This window comes from Eptatretus burgeri, chromosome 5, assembly GCF_056783735.1.
Source record: "Eptatretus burgeri isolate ZD-2024b chromosome 5, Ebu_testis_v1, whole genome shotgun sequence".
Taxonomy (NCBI): Eukaryota; Metazoa; Chordata; class Myxini; order Myxiniformes; family Myxinidae; genus Eptatretus; species Eptatretus burgeri.
Window position 1 is genome coordinate 41,161,854 of NC_140965.1, and position 10,520 is coordinate 41,172,373.

The 10,520-nt window shown below is 45.2% G+C and overlaps 1 protein-coding gene across 4 annotated transcripts in view; it reads left to right on the forward strand.

The window, feature by feature from the left end:
- The window catches only part of LOC147026302 (netrin-G1-like), a 241,804-nt gene extending 239,271 nt beyond the window's left edge, over positions 1 to 2,533 (forward strand). For all 4 annotated transcript variants that reach the window (XR_015058278.1, XR_015058277.1, XM_085881589.1 and 1 more), the window contains one exon: positions 1,759 to 2,533. Coding sequence is in view for 2 of the 4 variants with exons in the window: in XM_085881589.1 (XP_085737715.1) it covers positions 1,759 to 1,817 (59 nt within the window). In the remaining 2 variants the exon portion in view is untranslated. The remainder of the gene's footprint in view (positions 1 to 1,758) is intronic.
- Positions 2,534 to 10,520: the final 7,987 nt, after the last annotated feature.

Sequence of the window (10,520 nt, forward strand, 5' to 3'; positions counted from 1 at the left end):
CATTATCCAGAAACTGGTCTAGAATACTTATACAGCAAAGCTTGAACAACACTTTGGGAATGATTAACTGCTTGATCAAAAGTGTTCTTCCATGGAGAGAGAGGACCTTTGCTAACCCACCGCAATCTCTCAACTCAGCTTAGATTCCATCATCCAGAGTGCTCCAGCTATTGTGTGAAGAAGCCTTGCAATAGATAGACATACATTATACTATATATATATATATATATATATATATATATATATATATATATATATATATATATATATATATATATATATATATATATATATATATATATAAAGTCGTTTATGATGACTGCATGTTAACTGCTGGAAGTTTTCTCCAACATTGAGGGATGGGATTCTGGTATCTTTGGAGTGAATTTTCACGACCTGAAAGAAAATTGAAATATACAGGTCGGAGAATAGCAACAAAGGGGAGAATGAAACACGTACGAGTTTAATAGGAGGTAAAGAAGAAGAGGGAGCGTGGAAATGATACCGGAGAGGGACCGATACCAGTTTTATATTTCATCCTTTATTAATATTAAGGAGACTTTAAAAAGGATTTCTTTTTTCTTTGTTTTTTTTTTTAATTTAACGTTTTTGCTTTTCTGAGTTAATCTCTCTCATGTGAACTTAAGTTTACAATATCTATTCGATGAACATCTATTTTGGAGTGGAGGTAAAATATAAAACTTGGAAAATGAGACCGTTGTGAAGATCGATATTAATTGATCAAACAAAGCAATAAGAAGGGATTAAGAGCTAAGTTGTTTTCAATGAATGACCTTTTGTACCTTCACCTTTTGAAACTCCAGTATGAATGCATAAAGCAACCATTAGTATTGATTATTGTTTTTAACAACTTCAAACTACCTTCGATTATTAGGATTTTAATCTGGTTCAAATTAACCTCAGTGTGTCGATGAAATCCTCGTTTTCAACATTTAATTACTGTAATCAGGATGGATGTACAGTATGTTTGTTTGTCATTACAATCTTGTTTGAAACAGTGATTTGAGGATTGACATGCTTGTGATAAAACTTTACAAATCGATTACACAACTTTTGTGAATCGGATCACATGATAGAAAAAGTTGAGTCATTTTACTCTCAAAATGAAAGTTCTTGAGGAAGCAAATCCAAATGCAGAGTTTTCCCCAAGCCATTTCAGGTGTAATCCTCATCAGCTTGTTTTCAGTCTACTGCAGGATGAGGATCTCCCTGAAGTCACGTTGGGCTATTTGTATACTTGCCACACTTGCCATGTGTGAGTTGATAAGAGACTTTGTAATTTGTAGAGGATTCCGGAGATACCTCACCTTCTCTTTGTGGAGGACACTTGGGATCTTTAATGTCCACCAACTAAAGCTGGCAGACAGGACGCTCAGTTTAAAGTCCATCCGAGGGAAGGCACACACATCGATGAATAATCCTGCTGTGAAATACTGGGATGACAGTTTATGGCTGCGTCGTGATTCTAACCCAGGCTAGACACCCCAAAGGTGTGTGTGCATCCTCCAGTCGAGGATATCCTGCCAGCCATTTCCTTCCAGGTAATCGATAGTTTTCAATTTCCACGCAAGCAAGTCATATTGCACGCTCTATGGTTATTATGTTCAACTTATTTACTTACAGCTGCCTCACTATTACGAGTCCTTAAGAAATGCAGTATATGGAGATGTCGCTTGTGCTGCACACAGAGACTTCTGATGTTAAAAGCATTTTGTTTTTCTTTTCTTTGCTGAACAGGATCAGAAGATGAGCCTGACCTCACCGCATCCACATGGCTGGGTGTGTTAGGCCCTTGAATCTCCATTTGCAAACTTCACAGGCTCCTTGTTATAAACCCATCTTCACGCAACAGAACTGCCACTGCAAGCTGGCAGCTTTTACGCTGAGTTTTAATGGCTGGGACGTCACTCCAAGAATTGGGAAGGGGAACGGTTCATAAAAAATCATGGTTATAAGCCATCTGAACATGCAGCAGCAGATTCAAAAACAAACATTTTTTTTGTGCTTGTCATTTTCGACATACAAAATGTCATGTTACCAATATCAGATACAAACAGGGTATTTTGGCAAAAGGGAGCAATTATGTCTCTGAATTGATGGGTTTGCAAAAGATAAAGAAGGATCTTTTGCAAAAGGTAAAGAAGGATCATGTTTGGTCGGCTAATAAGCTGTTTCAAATAATCTTGAATTAAGACGTCATTTTTGATCGTTTATGGACGTTCTCTGCCTAAGTCTGTGTTGTAATTCTACATGAAAAAGTGCACAATAAACCGATGATGAACTTCAGTCACAGATGTGTACGCAAAGTTTAGAAGTGTTGCCGTTGTTCATGTTGTGCAACTTCCTTTGCATTGAATGTTAACATGCTGGAGTAATTTCATCCTTTATTAATATTAAGGTACATTAATATTATTGAGGATTGACGATTTGAATGTTCCTTTCCCTGGAATAAAATAAAGATCATGCTACATCCAAAAGAAAAGAAACAGAACAAGCTGATACTGTGATTAAAATCGACTGAAAATGAATGAAAGGAGTGGGCTACTATCATGACAATGACCTTTTCACACCTGCTCGGTCTGGGTAGGTCAACAAAGGTATTCGTTTACAGCTCGGGGAGGCACAGGTCTTTCCTTGGTAACTTGTTAGTCAAGCTGGATTGTCACCATTGTGAATCTTACTATTTATTTGCAATTGGCCACTGGCTTGGACGCAATACAAATTTTTATTGGCTTATCTGGAATTCAAATTCCAGATAAGGTCTTGTCATCACGCACCATCTGGTCGTCCGTCTCCTATTTCGACTTCTCCGCCCAAATCGCTGGGCCGATCCGGCTGAAATTTGGCAGCAACGTTCCTCTCGCGACTCGTGAGATGAATCGCAAAGCTCGTTCTGGTCACATGACTTGAAGTAGGTCAAAATGGCTGACTGAAGTAAATTTCTTCAAAAATATTCTTCTCCTAAGACCCACCAGTGAGAATGCCACTAAATTTGCATTGCAACATTAGGCCAGGGTCCTGATGTTAAATTGCTGAGGCCGCGCTGATCACTTGATCGGAAGTGTGTCAAAATGGCGGTCGCACAAAGTCCTTCCAAAATCTTTTTCTCTAGATCCACCAGTAAATGCTACCAAATTTGGGTTATAACATTAGGCCAGGGTAGGGATGTTAAATTGCGGTCATGCCGATCAAGTGACCAGAAGTGTGTGAAAATGGCAGACCTAGTAAATGTTATGGAACATCATGTAAACTCCTTTAAAAAAAACCTTCCTCTCCAGACCCACGAGTGAGAATGCTACCAAATTTGGGTTAAAACATTAGGCCAGGGCCCAGATAAGCTGCAGGTCCAGTGGTCCTATTTTTTCTGGACCCAAGGCATCAAAAAGCTACACATAACAAACAAAGTGTTTCAAATGGAGCACCTCACCGCCATTGGAGCATTTAGATTGCCTAATATGTGGCAATAAATGCAAATTGTTGCTCCCAGCTTTCTGGCGCGATGACACAAGATGCCATTTAAATTTTTGCCACATTAATCCTTGCCCCATTTAGAATCTCGTGCGGGTACGAGCAACCTGCTAGTCTCTTTAAATATTGTACTAATCTCACCAAATATGATGGATATTGGGGAGTAAGAGAAGTAGGAAGGAAAGCATACTGGGAGTTAGAGATGAAGTATAGGGCAAGTCATTATGGTTGTCCTTCGTAGCTGAAGAGCGCTTTTCACATGTGATATGAACATGTTGGAACAACTCCACTCTGAAATTGTAAGAGTATCACCTAGTGTCAAAGGATATCCAAGAAGACCACAGTACTTGCTACCTGCAGTTTTAGACAGGAATTTGTAAGGATGCCATCAACAAACTCACCTACTTTACACTAAACAACACCGTGGGATCTTTAACATCCAAGGACGATCATCACAGGCAGAAGAGATTAACATCCATCCACTGAACAGTACACCCACAAGAAACACCAGGCTGATAGCGGAGCTGTGTCACGATTCAAACCCAGGCTAGACGGCTCAAAGGCATGTGCGCATACCTATAGCCTATCCTACCAGCCAATACGACACCGAGGCGACACAGTCGGACACGTATAGGGGTGCGGGGAAAGATTTGGGGTATTAGTAAATTAACTGGTTTATGTGGATGATTTTGATAGAAAAGGGAAGACGACGGAATTCTTGAGAATGTAAATGTCGAAATTAAAATTGTGGAAAATAGTTTGCAACTCGGAGGCCAATCCCAATTCCAAAGACAAGCTCATAAGAGCCAAACTGAGAAGATCTCTTGCACAATGAATGGCAACAGCATTGCAAGGATTCATATCAGGTCCTTAGCCTCACAGATCCAACACAGTAATGCCTCATCTTGGCAGATTTGAAAGAGCCTTCACCCGAACAAACTCTCATGTTCAATCCTCACCAACTACCATGGACCAGTGTGTGTGTGTGTGTGTGTGTGTGTGTGTGTGTGTGTGTGTGTGTGTGTGTGTGTGTGTGTGTCTATATACTTATTTATGTATACATCTATCATACTAAAATATGCCATTTGGTGTCTGTCTGTCTGACTGCAATACATTAGGTTGCTATACTTATCATTCTCAACCAAACTTGCCAGAGGGACTCGGGGTCACAAGGTGGAGGTTGTAGTGACTTATGATGTAGTGGAGGTTTTATGCGCATCGTGTCCCACACAGACGAACAGATCCCAGACGTCTTGACGTGCTTGGCCTCGAGGTAGGCCGCCAGCTAGGCCGCAGTTTTCTTTAGTTAATAAAAGTGCTTAAATGAGTCTTGACACATGAATGATGTATTGTTGCGGGGCCGGGACGTCAGCCTCGAGCACGACCGCCAGACGGAGCCGCAAGTCGGCTCGACCGATCGCCCGGAATGTATAGGTCGTACTTTTCGGAAAAGTACGGGTCCCTTTCGGACTGAACTCGCCAACAGGTCACCCGCGTGGAATAGGGTGAATAGCCAAATTTCTATATACCTAAGTATCCACGCGGGAAATCTACCGGGGAAATTCACCCTCGGCCGACTTTGTCCGAATCGAGTCGCTATCGCCGACTCAGATCCGGCGTAACCGAGCCGAATTACCAAAGTCGGGCCGGACCAAATGAACAAGTTACCAACACTAATCCACAAACACGCGTCATGTCAAGCCAATAAAAGAAACACAGAACTGGAGAGTAATGTATGAACACGAACATTGGTAAAGGTAATAACAGTTATATTCTTGTGTATTTGCAGATGCAGCTTCATCATTTGTAAGCTAATAAACGGATGTCACAAAATGGAGTAGTTCCTATTTATGATGAAGCTAAGCATTGAAGATCACCACTGAGACAACCAACCCCCAGGATGTTCACCGTAAACTGTCCTATCACTGACTGCGAGTACTCCACCCCCCGATGTTGAAGCTGTCCTGGCTGTGGTGCTCATCACGACTCATGCCACAACTCACACAGCTGCCAATGTCAATGTCGTTACAGCTAAAGTTGAGCAAGTGAAACGTCCCACGATCTCATCCACTGGGACAAGTGAGGAATGGGCTTATTTCCAATCACGATGGTCCGACTATGCAGATGCAACCAAAGTGACAGGCAAAGACAAGGTCATTCAACTGCTGGAATGTTGTGATGAACAATTAAGAAAAGACTTGACTCGCAATGCTGGCGGCACACTAACGAACAATTCAGAGGACGATGTCCTTAAGGCCATCAAGCGACTCGCAGTGAGAGAAGAGAACATCATGGTTGCTCGCGCTACACCACATGATATGCACCAGGACCACGACGAACCCGTCACATCATTCGGGGCACGTCTCTGTGGTCAAGCAGGTGTATGTAAACTCATCATTCAACGCCCTCACTGCAATCAAGATGTGAACTACACAGAACCGGTCCTCTGTGACTTTGCAACCCGTAGGCTCATTGACCAGGACATTTAACTCGACCTAATGGGCGACCGTAACCAGAATATGAAACTCGAAGAAATCTACCAGTTTGTCGAAGCTAAAGAATCTGGCAAACGCTCAGCCTCACGCCTCTTCCAGTCACAATCACATGGGATGGATGCCGCCAGCAGCTCCTACCGACGTCACAAGAATGAGACACCAAGAGGCTACCATGACGATGATCGCAAAACAACAGACAAGTCAGAGCAGTGCTACTACTGTGGAAAGAAAGGACACAGGCACCGATCTCTCGCCAAGTTCAGAAAGAAGGAGTGTCCCACCTCTGGTCATACATGCGTGCATTGTGGGAAGACCAATCACTTCGATCATGTGTGCAAAAACAAGAACAAATCAACCACCAAGGCCAACACGAACGAATCAGAAGGTGCCGTGTTTTATTCCCTGTGCACAGTCGCAACTGATGCAACATTCCCCAAATCTATGAGCCTGGATCACCACCTGTACAACCATCTGTCTGACACCTGGATCCAGAAATCATCAAAGCCCCAACCATTCGTTAAACTGATGATCGGAGCGTTCCAGGTTGATTACAAGCACCTAGGATACAATCTCTACACCAAGACAAAGTCCAAATGCATCAATTGTATGGCGGATACTGGTTGTCAAAGCTGTTTGGCTGGCATGAAAGCCATTTCCGGCCTTGGCTTCAAGACCAAAGACCTAATCCGTCACAATGAGGATGCACGCTGCCAACAAGGGGATCAAAATCATCGGTGCCGTCATTCTCAGGATATCAGGCGAAGACAAAGATGGCAGCAACCTTGAGACTCGACAGATTACCTACGTCATTGACAGTTCAGACAAGTTCTTCCTCAGTCTAGATGCATGATCACAGACACCTTCCCTACAGTTGGTGAGATAGACAGAGACACAGTCCATGCCACCTCAGATGTACTAGACCCCCTACCCCAAAATGACAATGGACTTACATCTGAATGTGACTGCCCTCCTCGGGAGAAGCCACCACCAATGCCCACAAAGTTGCCTTTCCCAGCCACGTCAGCGAACCATGAGAGACTTCATCAATTCCTCCTGGATCACTACAGATCAAGCACTTTTAATACCTGCGAGCATCAACCCCTCCCAATGATGGATGGACCACCACGACATCTCATGATCAACCCAGATGCTACACCCGTGGCCCACCACACACCAGTACCAGTCCCCATCCACTGGCAGGATGAAGTCAAAGCTGGATTGGATTGCGACATTAGGCTAGGTGTTCTCGAACCTGTCCCAATCGGAGAGCCAGTTACGTGGTGCGACCGTCTGGTTGTGTGTGCTAAGAAAAACGGCAAACCTCGTCATACCGTAGACATGCAACCTCTGAACTGCCACGATACACGCGAAACCCATCACGCACAATCACCCTTCCACCAAGCACGGTCTGTACCCTCAGGAACACTGAAGACAGTATTTGATGCATGGAATGGATATCACAGCATTCCACTGGAAGAAGGTGACAGACACCTCACGACCTTCATCACACCCTGGGGCAGGTACCAGGACCGTAGCGCTCCACAAGGATATACCGCCTCTGGCGATGGATACTCAAGGCGTTTTGAAGATAGCATCTGCCTTTCCAAATAAAACAAAGTGCATTGATGACACTCTACTATGGGCTGACAACCTAGAAGAAAGTTTCTTTCAGGCTTGTAAGTGGCTGAAACGGCATCACCCTCAACCCAGAGAAGTTCATATTTGGCCAGGAGACTGTGGAGTTCGCTGGATTTCAGATCACACAGGATAGCGTTCGGCCCTGCAAACGATTCCTCCAGGCTATCATGGAATTCCCTCTGCCCAGAAACATCATGGATATCCGCTCATGGTTTGGGCTGGTAAATCAAGTTTCATATGCATTCAGTATGACAGAGCGCATGCTACCTTTTCGAGCCTTCCTCAAGCCTGGCACCACATTTACCTGGGACGACCACCTGAACGAACTGTTTCATGACTCTAAGAAGGTCATTGTCAATGAGATCGAGTCTGGCGTACAGATATTCAGCAAGTCTAGACCAACATGCCTCGCCACAGATTGGTCGAAAGCATTAGATTCTGGCTCTTCCAGAAACATTGCTTATGTCAATCAACCACCCTGTTCTGCTGTCCCACAGGATTGAAGATCACACTAGTCAGAAGTCGTTTCACACACTCAGCCGAATCTCGTTATGCCCCTATTGAAGGGGAAGCCTCAGCCGTGGCTGACGCATTGGACAAAGCTCGCTATTTTGTCCTGGGATGCAAGAATCTCACTATCGCGGTCGACCATAAACCGCTTCTCAAGGTCTTTGGCAACAGATCACTCGATGAAATTCCAAACAACTGACTCCGGAACCTCAAAAAAAAAAACACTTCGCCACATGTTTAACATGGTCCATGCCCCTGGTGTAAAGAACAGAGCGGCGGACACCATTTCCCGCCACCCTACAGGCAACGACAATCCCGAGAAGATGCACCTGACAGATGACATATCATCCATTGCATCTACGCCCCAGAGTGACAACACCATTCCTTACCCTACATTACGGCAAGACTTCCTTGCTGGCATACGTTGCATCGAGACATCAAACAGTGATTCATCCTCATCGCACACCACTGCAGTTTCATCCCTCAAAACACTCGAGACCATCACCTGGAACAAGGTTCGATTGGCTACAAGTAGTGATGAGAATATGAACAGGTTGGTGAACATCATCGAATCAGGCATGCCGATCTCTTGTCAAGATATCCCATCGACACTCCAAGAATACCACCAATACCGGGATCACCTACATACCGTGGATGGAGTAATCACCGACAAGAATCGCATCGTCATCCCACCGTCCCTCCGACAGGACTGCCTGGAAGCTCTTCATGCTGCACATCAAAGCGTATCATCCATGATTGCCAGAGCTGAATTGTCCGTGTTCTGGCGTGGAATCACCCCTGCAATCAAATACGTCAGGAACAATTGCAACCACTGCAACCGCATGGCTCCCTCACAACCCAGCGCACCACCCATGAACCAGATCCTTCCAGACTACCCGTTCCAATGCATATGCGCCGATTACTTTCAATACAAGGGCTTTCATTACTTGCTCATCGTCGATAGATACTCCAATTGGCCTGTCGTTGAGAGGGCATCGGGAGGTTCGTCTGGCTTGGTGGATTGCCTGCGTCGCTGCTTGGTCACCTATGGCATACCTGATGAACTCTCTTCCGACGGTGGCAATACTCACCAATTCCTACTGAACTGGGGAGTCCACCACCGCCTATCATCGGTCGCGTTCCCCCATCGTAAGTACCGGGTAGAAGTTGGAGTCAAAACCATGAAGTGCATGATCACTGACAACACCTGCTCTCATGGTGAGCTGGACACATTCATTCCAGTGTGCGATCCTGCAATACAGGAACTGTCCTGATAAGGACACAAAGCTATCCCCCGTCATGTGCGTGTTTGGCAGGCCGATAAAGGAATTCATACCTATCCTCCCAGGCAGATACAGACCCCATTAAACATTGAGAGACACTTTAGCCAACCGGGAAGCTGCTCTCCGCAGCCGCCACATGAAAGCTGCTGAACACTGGTCAGAGCACACAAGAAGGCTACCACCACTCACTGTTGGAGACCACGTCCGCATCCAAAACCAGACTGGCCACAATGCTTGCAAATGGGACAAAACAGGCACAGTGATTGAAGTCCGCCAGCACAACCAATACGTCCTACGTGTCGACGGTTCAGGGCGAGCGACGCTCCGCAACAGGAAATTTCTCTGGAAATACGTCCCAGTCCACACTCGGGCTCCACGTCACTCCATCGTAAATGACCTCTATCACCATGGCCCAGAGCTCCAGTGCAAACAGGACAATCATCTAACCACTTCAAGACCGGATCAAACAACGCCACCATCCACAGACCTCATGGGGCTATAGTCACCAACTCCCCCTGGTGATACTCCTGCATACCAGGACCCACCAATGATGAACGACGACTCGATGCCTTTGGACTATAGGACGCCACTCAACACCTCGCATTTACGAGCACCTGCCTCACAGGTCAAAACACCTGCCACTCCAGTCACCGGTGCTAGAAGCTCGCGTACTCTGCGTCCACCTGCATGGCAAATATCGGGTGACTACGACATGACCAGCGTTGTGTTTGGGGCAGAATAATCCCCCGGTCCATGTTATGCGTGATGGGTAGTCCACCCCACATAATCGCACGGTTTATGCCTCTTCTTGTTACATATCCATATAAACTCTCATTTCGTTCAGTTACGTTTACACATCAGGCCAAAAAAACCAAAACATTTGTTTCCTATTGCATGGCCAAGCTGTAAGCACGCACGCACACACACACACACACACACACACACACACACACACACACACACACACACACACACACACACACACACACACACACACACACACACACACACACACACACACACACACACACACACACCTCATCTATTTATCGTTGAGTCTTAAAGGGTGTACAGGGTCTTGTGGGTCTTTTGCGTACTCTGGGTC